Source organism: Alligator sinensis, unplaced genomic scaffold (assembly GCF_000455745.1).
Source record: "Alligator sinensis unplaced genomic scaffold, ASM45574v1 scaffold407_1, whole genome shotgun sequence".
Taxonomy (NCBI): Eukaryota; Metazoa; Chordata; order Crocodylia; family Alligatoridae; genus Alligator; species Alligator sinensis.
In genome coordinates, this window is record NW_005842464.1 from 1083258 (window position 1) to 1100435 (window position 17178).

The following is a 17178-nucleotide window of genomic DNA, read 5'->3' on the forward strand; positions in this document are numbered from 1 at the left end:
AGCGTCGTCTGGGCTGCCCGTCGTGCCCAGCAGCCTTCCAACAAGCTCGCGGCAGAGCCCAGGCCCTGTTTCCTTCCTTGCTGATGTGCAACTATTTCCTGCGGGACTGAGTACACACGTGTCCACGTGCATGGGACATGCAATGTGGACAGACACCTGCTGCGGTTCCCCACGGGGCATCCTAGGCTTTCCTGAGTACCAGGTGTGTGCGCACAGGGTCTATACACATCTCACCTTGCCACAGGAAGCAGCGAGGGGCTGGCAGGGAACAGGGCCTTGAGCTTTCCCGGGGACGGAGCTGTCTGCGCATGCACCGCTAGCAGGCAAGCCACAAGCCCCCATTTCCTGAAGGGCTGACCCCAGCGGGGATGCCCTGCACTGGGCAGGTGCAGGAGGGGACAGGCAGCCCCGTGCCCGACAGCAGCACAGGCGCAGCCCCCCCCAGCCACCCCGGCGGCCCCGTCTCACCTTCCATGATGGAGATGTGCACGGCTCTCCGGCGGGTCCTGGGCACGCTGCTCAGCCGCGGCCCGTGCGTGATCGAGGGGCAGCTGCGGCTAGGGACCAAGCCTGCCCTGTGGACACAGAGAAGGGAGGAGCGCTGAAGCACGCGTGCTCATGTCCTGCCAGAGGCAAGTGCCCGGGAGCTCTGCTGACCAATGCAGGGTGGCAGAGGATCAGGCCCCAGCACGAGGCACGGACAGCATGTACTGCCATGCCCATCTCAGGGGCATGGGGAAAAGGCAACCTGGGGGTGCCTGGCACTGCACACAACAGCTGCCTGCAAAGGGAGGGCAGCGAAGGAGGGTCCAGTCCCTACATGGACCGGAGCAGAGACGGGCTCCCAAGCCACCAGGCTCAGGTCAGTCCCAGCATGGAGGCCCTGGCTGCAGGCCGGTGCCATTCAAGGAGCTCTGCAGCCCTGCATGAGTGCAGCTGCCCAGGGCAAGGGGACACAGCACCTGCTGTGGGGAATGGGGACCGGGCCTGAAACGTGGGGCTTGGAGATGAGCCATCGGGAGACACCAGTACAGACCCAGGGGCTGAAGGGACTGGGGACGCTGGATCTCCATGGCTTCGAGTGCCCTCGGCACCTGACCCACGTCTCCAAGGTCATGTCACGTGGCTGTGCGGTGCAATACGAGGTGCGTGCCAGGAGCTCTGCACAAATGCTTGGGAAAAGCCGCCCCAGCGCACGCAGGTGCACCGGGAATAGCAGCACTGAAGAGCCAGGGCGTCCCCCAGGCCCCGCCAGGCCTGCCGAGCTCACAGACGACATATTTAAGCCAAGCCTGGAGAAAAGCCCTGCTGCCTTCTGCTGACAAACCCGTGCTGGTTTCTGACATCTATACATGCCTCTTTTAAGCAGGCTTAGCCTAAAATTGCCATTTTTAAGGTGCATTTAGGGCGCGTGTCTACACGTGCACACCCTTAATGCGCCTTAAAAATGGTGATTGAAGGCTATGTGAGCCTAAATTTGACACCTGCATAAAGCAGATGTCAAATTTAGGTGGAAATAACAGTCGCATTAGCGCACATGTAGACACACTAATGCGCATTAACACAGTGTCCTGCATTAAGGCGCCACCCTGCATTGGTTAATGCACATTAGCATGTCTGTACGTGCGCTAAGGAGACGTAGCCTTAAGCAAAGGCACATGAAGTTTAGGCGTGCGTAAATACATGTGTAGACATGCCCAGTGTTACAGGCTGAAGTATGGGGCCGTTCGTCTGCGTTGCACGGTCACGGAGCCAGTCTGCAAGCCCGCAGCTGCTTAAAGGAGCCCTCCAGGCCGGGTTGAGAGCCGGGCGCAATGCCAGGGCCGGGGTAGCGGGATCAAGGCACTTGACACCCCTGGGGGGAGCCCCGCCGGGCTGCACGGCACTAGCTGGCACTTACCGGTGTATTTCCGGCGGCTCCCTCTTGATCTTGGCGCTCGACTCCATGACCTCTTTGGCGACGCGGCCGCTGCAAGTGGTTTGAGAACGGAAACGGGCAAGAGCTGAAAGCTACCAGGCCACCCCCCCGGACCGGGCGCTGCTGGCTACGGCCCTGCAGCTGGACGGGAGGGAGAGGCGAAGGCGGGGGATGCAGACAGGCCGGGGCAGGGATGCTGCAGGGTTTAGGAGGGAGACGGGCGCTCCCCGGGGTGCAGCACAGGAATTCGGGAGCCCGTGGACGGGTGACTTGGCCTCCTGCAAAGGTCGCGCTACACGCCAGGGACCGTCAGGAAAGGCTGGGGCTCGACGCAGCCAGGGACCCGCTACCTCTGCCACCCCGGGAGGGTCTGAGAAGAGCCAGTAACTGCTACTTACTGTCAGTATTTACCTGTATCGGAACCGGCTTCCTTTGAAGAACAAGTTGCTGCTGGAGACCGTGCGGACCTGGCTCGACTTCTCCAACCTGCAACGACAGGGAGCGCGTGGCGAACCTCCGCGGCAGGATGGGCCGTCGGGGGGGCCCCGGCCGTACCTGGCTCCCAACCCTGCGCGGGGCCGAGCACTGCCCGAGAATGGGGGAGCGGTGCACACTGCGCGGGGCGAAACCGCCCGTGGTCCCCAGACCCACGTTCAAGCTCACGCGCCCAGAAATATCAGCACAAGACAAACAGCTTTTTCCTTCCTCTGGGGGAGAGACTGGGACCTTTCCTGACCAGCTCCACCATGCCCGGGGCTCTCCTTGGATCCCCCCCATCCGCCCTGCTTCAGCCCCGGGTCCGATCCAGAGGCACGAGGCAGCATCCCATCGCCAGGACCCCGGCCGCAACAAGCGGGCCCACGTCTGCGGGCTGCCTTCAAGCCTGGCCTGGTCACAACCGCTGCGTGTGAACAGCTGTGCTCGTGGCGGGAAGCTCACCGGGCCGCTTGCGGTAAGCAGACCTGCCCCGTGTGCAAAGTCCCTCTTATGTCATAAAAATAACTACCCAGCTGCAAAAAAGAGCCAACCAGCTATAACGGTGGGACAAGTCCGTGGCTGGTGTGTGTCCAGCTGTAATTTGGATGCGGGGCCAGGCCACGAGACACGGAAAGGCCTGCCACGGGCTGGAACGGCAGCCCTCCATCGGCAATCCTCGCATCCCAGGAGCATCGATCCCTTCTCCCCGCTGAGGCCACAGCCTGCTTGACCGGGCGCCTTCCCCGCTGGTCGTTCCCTGGCTTCATTCATCACCAAGAACGATTTCCCTCCACGTTAACGCAACGAGAAATGAAACCTGCCGCTTGCAGCGGTGGACTGCGGCATTCCCAGAGAGGATACACCGCGCGCTTTACCCGGCCTCCGGCTGATGAAAAGCAGCTCGTTTTGGGTGCAAAGCGGTCTCTTTTTAAGAAGAAGAGCAGGCAGCGTGAGGATGCCCAAGTGAAGCGTGCTGCCCGAGGCCTCCCTGCTTTGCAGGTTGGCGCTTTCTTGCCCTTTCGCCGTCAGACCAATTCGGCACAGGAGGGAAGGGACCAAAGGCTGGGCCACTGCTGACAGCGGCCCGGTTCTGCACGGCCGCGGCGGTGCCTGCTTCCCCTTCCCCGGCTCCTCTCTCTCGTGCGCGCCTGTCCTCAGGGAAAGCTTCCCGGGGATGCCTGGCTTCTCTCCAGCAAGCCCCGCTCAGCCTGCCCCTCCGAGGAGACATCCCCACCCTGAAGAGACACCCGAGTCCTGAAAACCATGTGAAGAAGGGAGCGCAGGGGGACAGGATCCCATTCTCATTTCAGAGCCTGGGGTCCTACATTCCCGCTCTAAGCCCCTGCCAGGGAACTATTCTGCCAGTGAAAGCTGGTCCTGGCCAGCTCTCAGGGTTGAACTCATCCCAAGGTAAAGGGCTTGAACCCTGCCTTGCCCCCGTCAGGTCTGGTTTGCAGACGGGGCATGTTAAGTGACTTGCCTGCAGCCACATAGGAAGTCTAGCGGAGACGAATCCCCTGGTCTCCGAAGCAGCCCCGACCCACGAGAGCATCCTTCCTCCACCTCCGGCAGGCGAGGGGCACGGTGCCAGGCTGCTGTCACCCGCATGCTTCTATTTGAGCGGCGTTTGCAGTGGACGGCCCCCAAATTTTCACAGGTACAAGGATACCTTTTCTACACCATGACCTGGGCCAAATCAGCCAGCCGAGGCGAAGGCTTGTTAGTTCAGACTCGTATAAGCCCTGCGCCCGGGGCGCTGAGCACAGGTCTGGCACACGGCAGGGACCTGGCCTGCGCAGTGTAACGAGCACCTTAGCTGGCCACCCTGCCAAGGCAAGGGGGTCGGTGCTGCTTGCCGTACAGCAGCCCCAATATGTGACTTGTGGACTTGTGAGAATATTGGCCTGAAGGCTACCGAGGGAGATGGGCTTGCTATTTCTCCGCTTTCTTGCAAAGAAAGTCTTGCTTACTGCCAGCGTGAGCGGTGGGAGGGGAGGAGAGAGGCATTTCCCGTACTCTGGGATCGCTCTCGTAGCGAGGCGCCAGGCACGGACGCCATGGTTAGAGTCCAGCCTCTTTCATGCTCATGTCTCACTTCAGAGCCCGCTAACGTCGTCCTTGAGCTCCTAGCTGGTTTGCAAGCAGGTCGGGAGCGCCGTGTTGCTGGATGGCCTGGCAAGTCGGGAATTAACGGCTGGGAGGAGAGCATCGCACAAAGTCCTCCGGAGGCATCTTACCGCTTGCTCCAGACTGATGCCAAGCGCTCTGGTAAACCCCTCCGTGGCACGTCAGGGCAGCTCGACCAGCGGCCACGTCCCTGGGTCTCAGAGGCGGGTGGCCGGCCTCGGGTTGGCAGCATAGCAAGTGCTGCGTTCACACAAAGCCAAGCCGTGTTGCACACTCAAGCGTGAGCTGCTTTCCTGAGAAAAGGCAGTGAGTGCACGAGACGCTGGTGCACGCTGGATGCCATGGACAGGATTCGCACCAGCAGCACTACCGGCTTGCACAAGTGGGTGTAGAGATTGCAGCACTCGGTGCAGAGGGGTGCAAGTTGCCAGCATGAGCAGGGAGGGGCTGGGGGCGCTGGGCACGGGAAAGCTGCCAGCTCCAGGATGCACCACCCTGACAGATGCAGACTCGCCAGGGACTCCTCTCCTGCAGGCCCCGCGCAGCGGGAGGGTCGTGACCTGGGGGCGAGTGCAGAAGGAGCGAGCCAGAATCGGGACCTGATCCTGTGAGGCCTTCATTTTAGTCTCCTCTTGTGGCTGGGGGTGCTGCCCACAGGAAAACACGTGGTACCAAGAGACACCGCCCTGCTCCCAGCCCCGGCACTTACTTGTAAAAGGCTTGATTCTCTATGCCGCACTTCCAGAGGTGCTTGCAGGCTTCTGGCGTCGGAGCAAAGTAGGTGAGAATAATTTTCTTTTCCTACAAAAATTGCACATGGAAACAACTGAGTGTGATGGGAAGGGGCTGTGCTGCAGGGCAGCTAAGGGGACGCTACATGTTACACTTACACCGTACTTAAAATGTGAACGTCTGCACGGTAACACTCACTAACTCGTGCCCTCTGAGCATCTCAAAGTTGCACCTCTTCAAGCGAGGGTTAACTCTGGGCTGCGCTACCCAGCTCGCGTTAGGGCAACTTCAGTCTGTGCCACAGAGCTAAAACGAGCCATGTGTGGTCCTCCAGCACCCGAAGATGCACCACTCCCAGCTCCCCCACCCAATCCAGATACAGCTCGGGTATCCTGGCTCCAGCCCCGCCGGCACGGTTTCCCTGCAGTCACCGGCGGAGCTAGCTGGAGGAAAGCAAGCGTGTGCATGTTCACGCGTGCTGTGGGCACACGCCCGGCTGCCGTGGACATGCCTTGAGCTTAGCAGCAGACATCAGCCAAGGAGCTGCATGCGGCTGTGCTACCCGAGCCAGCGCCCAGCTTCCCAGCCTCTGAAGCAGAGATGTACGCGGCGAGCGGTGAGCCCCAGAACAAGGAGAAAATCCACTCACCTCTTTCTGACTTACGTATAAATAGAAGGTCTTCCCCTCAAACTTCAGTTTGGTCACCTCGTTCCTACAACCGCAAAGCACTCGTGTCACCGACGTGCTGCTGACGTCCCGTCGCAGACACCGCTAATGCAGAGCCCGCACCCCCCCACCCCTCCGGGCTACGCACAATTAAAGCCTGACCGTTGGCATGAAACTCGACTCAATAAGAACGCCTATTTTAAGGGCAGTCAGCAGAATAGTCCCAACTCCACGTTTTTTCGGTTCAGCGCGCGTGTAACGTGGTGACAGGTGGACGCCTGGCTCAGAAACAGTGGCTGGAGGAGGGGGCACATCTCGGGACGGGACGCGCGTCTCAGTGGGGTGCTCAAGGAGTCACTGGAGGACTCTGCGTATAACGGGTGTGCACCGTCCGGATGAGACTATCAAAGTGAGGCACCACACTTAGCTGATGAGGCCGAAATTGGAGAGACAGCAAAGAATGAAGAACGATGCAACCAGATCTGGAGGGTTGGGGGGGAGGAGGGAGGTCTTTCAGGTGACTGTGCCAATACATGGACGATGCCATTAAATGCAGACAGATGTAAAAAAATAATAAGTCCGGGGGGCCACAAACCAAAGAGAGAGAGGACAGATTACAAGGAACAGCCATGCAGCGTACTGACCAGGAAAGGGGTTTAAGGGGTATTGTAGAAAAATCCTTGGAGACATCAGCCCAGTGTGTGGCTGCAGTAAAAAAGGCAAACAGGATACTGGGGTACATCAACACCGGGACAGAATACAAAGCAAGAGAAGTGACACGGTAACTCTACATCGCACCGGTTAGACCGTCGCGGTGGCTGCCTGACGTCCCCTGGCCAACGGCCCCGGAGTGGGGACCGCCGGGAGCGCCCTGAGGCCAGGGACGGGCTGCCCCTGCTTGCTCTAGGTCTAACTGGCCACGGCGCTCAGCCGCTGTAGCAGACCCCGGGCGTCTCCATGCGGCAGGCGGGGGCTCACGTGCACACGTTACCACTTCTGCTTGTCCACGTGTGTTCAGCGTGTGCCACATGCCCACCACATGACAGCTGAGGCGCCCATGAGCTCCATGCATGTGACACGTGGCTGGGGCCAGGCACTGCGCACCCTCTGCAGCAGCAGACCGGGCTCGGTGGGTGCGCCGGGGCTGCAGGGCTGACAACCCTTGGGCACACGCGGGGACCCGGGATTGGGCTGCACGCAGCCGTGTGTGTGCAGCAGCACACGGCGTTGCTGAGACAGAAAGCATGCAGGCCCCTGTGAGCACCACCCTTCCTGGGACCCGTGAAGCACCCCCGAGCGCATGCTGGGCACAGACCCACTCCCGCGGCCGGGGCCTGGGGAGCCCGGGATAAGGACCAGGCTGTGCTCTCCAAAGGGCGAGGTTGGCTAGACGCCCTCATTTGGGAACCGCTGTCAGCAGCATGGGACGAAAATGCATGCAGCGATTCAGGCTTTAAGGACAGTCCTCAGGGCTAAAACGATGGAGCCTCTATTCACCCGGGGGCAGACGAAGGCAGGATGACCTACGGCTGTACGGAGGTCGGACTGCAGCCCGAGTCCCTGAATCCTGGGAAACCCCTGGTACCCCATCCCCTCTCTGCTGCTGCGTGACCAGGAGACTGGGCAGGATGGACCGAGGGTCTAACCCAGAAATGGTAGCTCTTATGCTCTCGTGTAACCCCCCAAAGTTAAACCTATCCAGCCAAAGCCCATCCAGACGGGGGTGGGTGCCACACAGCACCAATGCAGGTGTAAATACAGCTGGGGGAGTGGACATAGCTGCGCCTGTCCATGCTGCCTTCAAACCCTGCTAATGCCTGACTGTGCAAACTGGTGCTTGAAATGAAGGCAGTAAATGAGGCTTGAGCTAGGAGGCAGAAACCTCCCTGCCCCAGGGGAGGAGACGGTCCAAAGAGGTCTGGCAGATGAGCAACCTCTGGCAAAGCCGGTCAGCTCCAAGGCCCATCCTCTGGCCCCATGTGCCCTTCCGACTGGGCACCACTGGCAGCTCCTCCAGGGAGGAGGGCACTGGCCTTCCCACGCGGAACAGAGGAGGGAGACGAGGGCCATTGTGGGGGGAAGAAGCCAAACCCAAGCCTGAGCCCCAGCCCAGGGACCTTTCAATTGCACCCAGCAACAGACCTCCTAGCTTGGGATCGGTCCCTGCCAGCAGCTTCCTGGAGCCGACCCCCGGGGCATTGCCTTGGCTCTGCAAGGGAGGCTGGCCCCGGCAGTAAGGGGGTCTCGGGCAGGAGGCGAACGCTGCCATGTGCAGAACAAATGTGCAGTAGCACGGACTGCGTGCAGGGGGTGGAAAGCAGACACTTGTACCCAGCCCTGGTTGCACACCCTCCCCGCTATGCACAGTAGTGACCACACGGGTCCCAAAGCCGTGCCTCCAAGGGACGGGGGGTGCCAGTGGCTGACGCCTGCGTGGAGACACGTCTAAGCGCCTGCAGCGAGCGATGGCCGTGGGAACAGGAGACACATGGGACAAGAGCCAACGAGGCGGGGGCACACCCGGGGACGAGACAGATGACACCGGGGTGGGTGGCAAAGGAGGACAGCGAGGGTGAGAGACATGGGAAGGGCTCTGACTTGCCAACCGGCCCCCCACCTGAGACCCTGCCTCCGGGTGGGGACGAGGCATCCAGGCAGCAAGGGCGCCTATCGACCATCCAGGACGAGCACGCACCACCTCCCACCCTGCTAACGATCCCTCGGGGACCTGGAGGCCTCCTGGGGCACTTGTACACACCACGCATTTAATCCTCATTAACTGATGTGGAGGGAGCCGTTGCAGCAGGCGTGGGGTCCCTCTGCTCTGACTCTGTGCTATACCCCGGACCCGTGCAAAGCCCAGGCCGCTGGATCGCATAGCAGGTCTGCGCTCCAGGGGCGCAGGATGTGCTGCCTCCCCTGGGTTGGGCAAAGGGGCTCTTTCCTCCCTGGTGGAGCTCATCACCCTTGGAGCAGGACCAAGACGCACGCTTGCAAGGACCTCGCTCTCCTCCAGGCCCACCCGTGGGTGCAGCCACCCCAAAGCCCGGTGGTAGCAGCAAAGAGTTCGGGGCATCTCGCGCGGGGAGGTGCTCAGGTGGCACCTGAGTTATTCCTAACAGGAGGCCGCTGGGTCAGGGGCAACCGTGCTACACCCAGCGCATTTCTTAGGCGTGCCATCGGTGAGCAAGCGAGTGGTTCTTGACACAAGTAGCTGAAACAAATAAGAAACACTCAAAACACGTGTGGAAACGGGGGGGACAGGGACGCGGGACTCACCATTTGATGAAGTGAACTCTTTTGTTTCCCTGCAGAACAACAAAACCAAAGGGAGTGAAGGCCAAAAATGCCGCGTTTCCCGACACATCCTGCAACACAACAACATCTGCTCGTCAAAATGCTGCAGCGCCGGCAACGGTTACAAGTCAAAACAGCATTGAGTCCCGAGTAAGGTGGCGTTAATGAACCTCGCGGCCTGATTCTGCCGAGAGAAGAGGTCTTGACGGTTTTATTTCGACCGTGACATTCAGCCTGTCTGCAGGTGGCTTCAGGTGCTTAAAAAAACCCCGCAGAAGGAGCTACTCGAGCAGAATCCATGAGCAGAGAAAGCAACGCAGCTCCCCTGCCCGCGATGCTATTGATTTACGGGGAAAGCCACGAACAATGAACATCGCCCTTGAATCCTTTCATCGCCAAGTCTTTCACTAATAATTCAACTTGGACTCCGTGAAAAAACCCCTCTGACTTGTGGCTTTCTGGACTGCGTTTGCAGCTGGCCAGTCATTAGAGCCACGTCCCGTGCAGGTCAGTAGTTTAATTTAATCACAACAGCCAGGCTGCGGTGAAGCCGCCATGGGTTGTACTGGCAAATGTGCAAAGAAAAAGAGAGCAGGTGCCCACTTTTCGAAGCGCCGTGGAGCAGGGGGTTGCTCTATAGTTCAAACCGACGTTCACTTCCCTTTACAAAGTGGATTTTCAATGTGCTGCGAGGACAGATTTACTGCATAGATTTAGAGCAGGCAACAGCAGTCCCAAGGGCCCAGAGGCAGGGAGAGAAATCCCAAGTGACGTGCAGCCCCGTGCACCAAGCACGTGCCCTCTATTCACGCCTAAAGCTCCTGCCTGAACCCTACAGACCCCCATCCCCTCTTCTATGCAGGGAGAAACTCTCCCCCGTCGCACCTTCAGGAAAGCCCTGATGCAACCCGGTGCACCCGGGGACAAGTGAGCTTTGAAGCAGTTAGTTAATTAAATAACAGCAGATCGTTCCTCTGCCCAGCAACGCATAATTACCTCTGAAGGCAGCCAGGGGAAAGGTAAGGCCTTTTGCTCGGCCATCCGGAGCGGCAATGCGCCAGCTCCTAAATCAGGGTCCTCCCCGCGCCCCCATCAAGACCAAATCAGCCGTGGAGGTGGCTGCAGGGTGATGTGTAAGTGCTTCCATGCCGGCGAGCGCTACCGGGAGCTAGCAGCCCTGAGACTCCCCCAAAACCACCCCAGTGCTGTATTTCAATGCACAGAAAAGGCCACGGATCTGCCCTGCCCGGTCTTGCCCCCTGTACTCCTCAGGGCATTGTCACCCCTAGGACTAAGCTACCGCTCTGCCTCCCAGCCCGTTCCTAGCAGACACGTGGCCCACTGCTCGCTCAATGAACCCTTGCAGCCAGTGCCATCACAGCCGTGTCATTCAGCCAGCCCCGGCGCCTGCCTTGGCTGTATTATGCTGAAGGTCGCGGAGGATGTCTTTCAGAGGTCCGTTCTTGCTGGGCCCTGCTGCGCTGGATGCCAGCACGGTCCTCGCACCGGCTCTGTGCAAGGCCGGGGAGACGGCGGTGTTTCTCCTGCCCCCAGCCAGCACATCCCGGGGTAAATGCACCAGAGTCGTGCGACACACGGAGCAGGCGGCTCTCAGCAGTTGGCTCTCGCAGCCAGGATGCTGCTGCCCTGTGATGGCCCTGCTTTATTGCTCCAGACAAGCTTGATTCTCTCTTTGCTCTTCTGACCCCATGTCCAGATGCCAGACTAGTACCGTGGGAGGAAGTTTTCTCTTTTCATCAACCCGTTCGAGTGAGAGGCTCCTGGAGAGGGTTCACTGTTTTTACCGAGGGAGTTTGTGGCGCTACAGACTCGTCCATGCAAGGAAACAGAGGCTGCAAGCCCTACGCCTGTGGGGATTTCTGAATAAATCAGCACGCCTTCTTCACGGACAACACACGTGGTCAGCAGACGTCCACTCTTCTCTGCCCTCCTGTCTTCTGGGAGCTGGTCCTCTGCAGACAGCACGGCCCGGGTCAGTCGTACAGGTGGAGACCAGCCAGGTCGCAGTGGTGCAATACAGACTTCCTTCAGCTCCGAACCACGCTGTGTCTGAGAGCAAGTACCATCAAAACCGAGATGGCCTCCAGCCCTAGCGTGGGATCTGCAGCCACCAGGAGGGATCCCTGCCAAGGGAGGGGGTGCCGAGCCTTGCTTTCCCTGCTTGTTTCCACCATCCCAGCACAAAAATGCAGTTTCCGCCCTCATGTTCCAGCTTTGCAGGGCAGAGAGACAGTTACCCAAAATACAGGCGTCAAAGCTGTGTGGGAGCTCAGCCCCCTGATCAGATCTCAGAATATGAATTCCCTACATACTGGTTTTAAATCCAGATCAGATCAAAACTCACGTCAGTCCCTAGAGGGTGAATGGCCAACAGGAAAAGGAGTTCAGGACTCAGTTCCACCTCCTGCACAAATCAAGTCTTAAATCCTCCAACGAATCGTGTCTGAGATGCAACAGCCGTGGCTTGAGGAAGAGGAGGGATTTCTATACATCTCCACAGTGACGGGCCGTCTACGCGAGCAGAGAAAGCACCGCTGCAAAGCACGCGTGTCTTGCACAGGCCAAGCCATGAGCACCTGCTGCAGCTAGACATTTGGAGGTGCAAAGACAGTTTACACCAGCTTTTGCTTTCTGATCCAGGGGCTGCGAATCGCTTCGCCAGGCTGCTTGCTCTGCGCTGGCCTGGCTGCCTGCTGTCACCCAAGAACCATTTTGGCAGCCACAGAGTGACGTGATGGGACTTAGGGATGTCAATCTGTGAGCGCTGGGATGAAGAAGAGAAGGGAGCGGCGGTGGTCAGGGACTCCCAGGACTTGGCGGGGAGAAGAGAGAGAGAAGAAGACTGGCTTCCTTGACAAGGGGGGCAGAGCACGGTCAGGAATGAGAGCAGTCGGCAACTTTGGAGAAGTGCAAATGAACTCAGATAACAAGACGTGGGGAATCACCCAAAGCTGCTGCAAGAATGAGCTGGAAAGATCCCAGAGCCAAAGGGATTTGGATCCACTGGAGATCTGAGCTGAAGACAACAAAAGGAAAGTGAACCAAGACCAAAGCAAGGTGCTAAAGTTAGTCCCAAGTCAGTCCCCACACACGGTGTTACTGCGCAGTACGGCATCTCCACGTGCATCACTGCGCAGTAACTAATCGGGAGTAAATGTGATACCTGCACGACGCTTGCTTTCCTCCAGCTAGCGCAGCCAGTGACTGCAGGGGAGATGTGCTGTGGGGGCTGGCATGCAGACCCTTCCCCTGAAGACGTACTTGGGTCTCAGGCATGGTTGCCCTGTGCTGCTGCATCTTCAGGGCCATCGCAACTCTGCTGCCTACATTTGGGCCAGTGCTTCTCAACCAGGGTGCCCTGAGGTCCTGCATGATGCAGGTATCAAATGCAAACCCAAGTTGGCCTAAGTCACCATAGTTACGGGGCGGTATGGGCGTGCATGTGTAGACGTGAGCCTGTACTGTGCAGTAATTTAGGTTACTGCGCAGTAAATGTGCATGTGTAGACACACCTACTGGCTTGGATATCACACAGACGATTCAGAAGCAACAGAAAAATCCCCTTTGTGTCTCTCCCTAGGTATCTGAGATACCTTCGGGGGACCCTGTGTGCCTCTCCCTAGGTATCTGAGATACCTTCGGGGGGAGAAAGGAGCTACCCAGGCCATAACGGTTCTCAAAAACTGTCAAATACAAACTTGATGCCTGAAGGATACAGCCAGGGCAAATACAACACAAGCCAGCACTCATCAATGCGTCCTAAACGTGCACATCCAGAACCGCAACCCTCCCGCCCCGCAGAGCACGGGATATTGGGCTGTAAATACAAAAAATCCACCTCTTCGGTGTTGCTAATCTGGGCGGCATCTGATTACACTTTTTATTATGCTGTAATTCAGTATCGTTTCTGGGCCCAAATGACTCAGAAGCCTGAGCACCATCCATTTTTACTGGGATTTAGGCTCCTTAGTCACTGAAGCCCTTAAAAAAATGTCCTTTCCCTTCCCTCCTTTGTTCAGTGCCCAAAGTATTCTGGCCAGGTAGGAAGGGAGCTGGGGAAAATGTCCTACAAAAGGCATGTTTTTGCTAACGAGCCCATTCAGAAGCAAGCCAACAAAAAGTACGATGAAACCATGGAAAATGGAAGCGAAGCGTCTAAGCCGCATTAACAGAAATTAAACGTAGCATTGTCGAAAAACTGCATTCGGTATGAACTGCGCCATCCGTGATTTAGCACGGCTTTGACGGGAGCCTCTCAGGGCAGCTCAGGACGGCAACTGCTTTTGCTCAACACAGTCCCATTGTAACGTGGCTCCGATTCACGTGGAGCGTTTAATAGGGCAGTATCCATTCAGGGAGGAGAAGGTATCCGCCGCGCGGAATAGGCCTTCCAGAACGTATTTATCACGCCGAACCAAGGCAGGATTCATGGGTCACTGGGACCTGAGCTGGGTCACAAAGAGTATTTTATTCTCTTGGATTATCATTTTGCAGGAGAGAGATTATTTTCACAGCTAGCTCTTTCATATTTCATCCCTGCCACCGCCGACTTCTACAGATAAAGAAAAAGGAAACTTCAAAAAGGCAGCTTGGCCGACCGCTCTCGGGGAGCCGCCTGCCTCGTCGGTAGACCCCAATGAATATTTCACACTTTCCCCTGGGGTTTGGTAAAAACAAAGTGATTTATGTTTTAAAGTTGACTTTTCTTCTATCATCATCTATCGGCTCCCGGATTTAACCGAAGCACACGTATGGAGAAGGGAATTTCCCTCTTGGTTCAATCACTCAGCCAACGTGCTCACAAACAGGTCACTTTGCACGTGAGGCTGTGTGCTAGCCCAGCCCTCTCTTGCACACACCACACGTGCCCACACACACGTGCACACGACGTGAGGAACGCTGTGCGAAGAGAGCGGCCGTGCTCCACGGAGAGCTTTCCACGGGAAAATCTCAATCTGCCATCGGGGCAGAAAGCCTCCGAGCACCTCGCTGCTGCGACCCTCCGCTCATAAAAGCAGCCTGACTTGTGCTACGCACCCCTGGCAGCCAGTTACACTCAGCGAGAGGCTCCGAGACCCGTGCATGCGCGTGCACACGCACACCCTTGCAATGCTCTCCCCTACGGTTGTTATTACTATTGTTATTTAGGTTTGCACCCTGCCCTGCCTAGAAAGCCTCAGACCGGCTTCTGATGCAAGACAAACCACCCCCAGGATACGAAGCAACAATGGGTTCCCCAAGCACCCGCAATGTGACCCCACAGCCTGCTCTCTCCTGCTTCCCTGCCTGTCACGCGAGAGAACAAACCCTCAGGCCCCTCCTGACCCTTTAAGGGACCAAAGGTGCAAAATAAACTGCTAATGAAATACCGCGTCACGGCCTCGGGGCTCATCTGCCCTGCGGGAATGGGAAGCTCTGGGCTCCGATGCTGCACAGGGGAAGGGTGCGTGGCAGTCTAGCGGCCATGTCCTGAGCAGGAGGGACTAGATGGCATCTCCAGGTCCTTTCCAGACCGATTTCCTCTCATGCAAAACATCAGAGGGACAGAACGGGTTCACTAAACTGTGCAAGGGGTCCAGTCATCACACTGCAATGGGTCCGGTCACCACACCGTGCAATGGGCCCGGTCACTAGACTGTGCAATGGGTCCAGTCACTGGACCGTGCCCGGTCACCAGAACGTGCAATGGGTTTGGTCACCAGACCATGCAATGGGTTTGGTCACCAGACCGTGCAATGGGTCCAGTCACTGGACCATGCCCGGTCACCAGACCGTGCAATGGGTCAGGTCACCACACCGTGCAATGTGTCCAGTCACCAGACCATGCAATGGGTCTGGTTACCAGACCGTGCAATGGGTCCAGTCACTGGACCGTGCCCGGTCACCAGTACGTGCAATGGGTTTGGTCACCAGACCGTGCAATGGGCCCGGTCACAGTTTGCTGTAAACCTTGTACCTCAAAGCCTGGCTTTCCTGAGGATATCACAAAGAGAAGCCGCGTCCCCAGCTAGAGAGAGGCAGGGGGCTGGGGCTGAGACGGGGAAGGATATCAGTGTCTTGGAAGGAGGAGTCCTAGAGAGATGGAGCCGTGCAAGAGAGAGCCCCCTGCCCTCGGGAAGCCTCAGGGCAGAGGCCGAGGCCGGAGGAGCCGGGTGTGCGGGTGGACAGACGCCAGGTTGGAGGGGACGTGGCAGCCAGGCAGTGGAGAGCAATGAGAGGAGGCAAAGCAAGGGAGAACGGGGCAGGGTCTTGCTTCTGGAAGGGAAATCCAGAATGAAGGTCCCCAATGGAGACAGGTTAAGACCTAGATAAAGGGACACGGGCTGCCCCAGAGCAGCGCTGACTCCAGGCCCGGCTGGCCAGGACGGTGAGCGAGCAGGCAGGCAAGGTTCAGGACCCTCCCGTGTGCCCCCCCCGGGTCCCACCGGGACTTCCCTGATGTCAGAGCGTCTCTGCAAAGCCGCTCAGGGTTGATGAATTTGCAAACCTCCGATGGGAAAACGTTTGAATAGGACGTCTCCCCGGAGCTCGACGCATCGTATCCATCACTCGCAGAGTGACGTCTCGCCGGGTTGATAAATTGGAGGTACTTGTTAACCCAAGGGAAAAAAAACAGCCCTTCTCGCTTCGAAATAAAGGGATGATTTTCTCACGGTAAAAGGGAAAGCATCCTTCCTCCGCGGCTGACGCGCCATCCATCAATCCGCTCTGGCTGTCTCGCAAAGCAAACCCCAACCTGCACCAGCCGGCCGCCGGGAGCATGGGGGAGTTTGTGGGTGAGTATAGGATTTGTGGGGGTGAGGTTTGAGGGGCATGGGGCTTGTGCAAGGTTTTTGGGTGTGTGGGTGAGCAGTTTGTGGGGGTGACTTCAGGATGTGGGGGGAGCTGTGTGGGTGGGGCTGCTCAGGAGGAGTAGGTCCCCTGCCGCCCCCCCCCCCCCCCCCCGGCGGCCCGCCGGGGGCCGCGGCGTCGCTTGCGGATAATGCAAGCGCGTCTCCTCCGTCCGTCGGCAGCCGTGCAGACCGCGGCGCGGTGGAAATACCAGCCTGCTGCCATTTAATTGTATCTGAACGATCCCGGCTCTCGCTGCTCCCGGGGCAGCTCGCTCCAGATTCTCCCTGCCTGGCAGGAGTCTGGAAGCTAAGGGCGGTAATCTTTATTTATTACACTTTATTGGTCTTGCTGTTTCCATCTCCCCGAGCAGGAAAATTTGTGTGGATGTTGGCCAGCACATTACCCACGTGAACTCTATTTAGCTAACGAGATACAACAGCAACTCTCGTAATGCCTGCTCTTCTCTTTGCATGCTGGTGGCCCGCAGGAAGGCGCCTCGAACGCTCCCCAACGTCCGGCATCCAGCGATCGGGGTCATGGACTTGAACAGGCTCCCTGTGGTGGCCGCAGCCCCCGTGATGAGAACTGGGGACAGAAGAGGGGAAAACGTCTCTGGAAAGGGCGTGGAGCCCGAAGGCGAGGGAAGTCGAAGAGGTCAAGCGTCGTGGGGAGGTGCAGGGCCGATCTGTGTCCGGCTAGGTCAACACCGGAGTTTGGCAAACTAAGAAAACTGAACCAACAAAGCAACCTGCTCCCCCTGCCCCTGCCCCGTCCATCCCGGCTCTGGTCCCTCTCCGTACAAGCACTAGTGGCGTCACAAATCCAAAACAGAGCTCAAAAAACAAAGGACTGAGCCAGCAGCTGGGGCTGGCGGCTCCTCGCACGCACAAACACGCGTGCAAACCGTCCCGAGGCTGGGGAAATTCCCTTGCAGAATCCCAGATGGCCACAGAGTCGGGACTTGCTTCATTAAAAGATGCTCGGCCTGCTTTACACGTCCCATCCACGTCCACGCAATGCTCTCCTAAGTGAGGACATGACAGCCCCATGCAAAGACTTACAGTTCCCCGGTCAATCAAAAGCATTTTGGGGAAAAAACTAGGGA

The 17178-nt window shown here is 58.1% G+C and overlaps 1 protein-coding gene across 2 annotated transcripts in view; it reads right to left on the minus strand.

Annotated features, from left to right (window-relative positions):
- FRMD5 (FERM domain containing 5) overlaps positions 1-17178 on the minus strand; it is a 44330-nt gene that overhangs the window by 7849 nt on the left and 19303 nt on the right. For both annotated transcript variants that reach the window (XM_025212473.1, XM_014523266.2), the window contains exons 5-10: positions 9201-9289; positions 5904-5967; positions 5232-5323; positions 2330-2404; positions 1901-1969; positions 469-575 (exon numbers count right to left, since the gene is read on the minus strand). In XM_025212473.1, coding sequence (XP_025068258.1) covers positions 469-575; positions 1901-1969; positions 2330-2404; positions 5232-5323; positions 5904-5967; positions 9201-9289 — 496 coding nt within the window. The remainder of the gene's footprint in view (positions 1-468; positions 576-1900; positions 1970-2329; positions 2405-5231; positions 5324-5903; positions 5968-9200; positions 9290-17178) is intronic.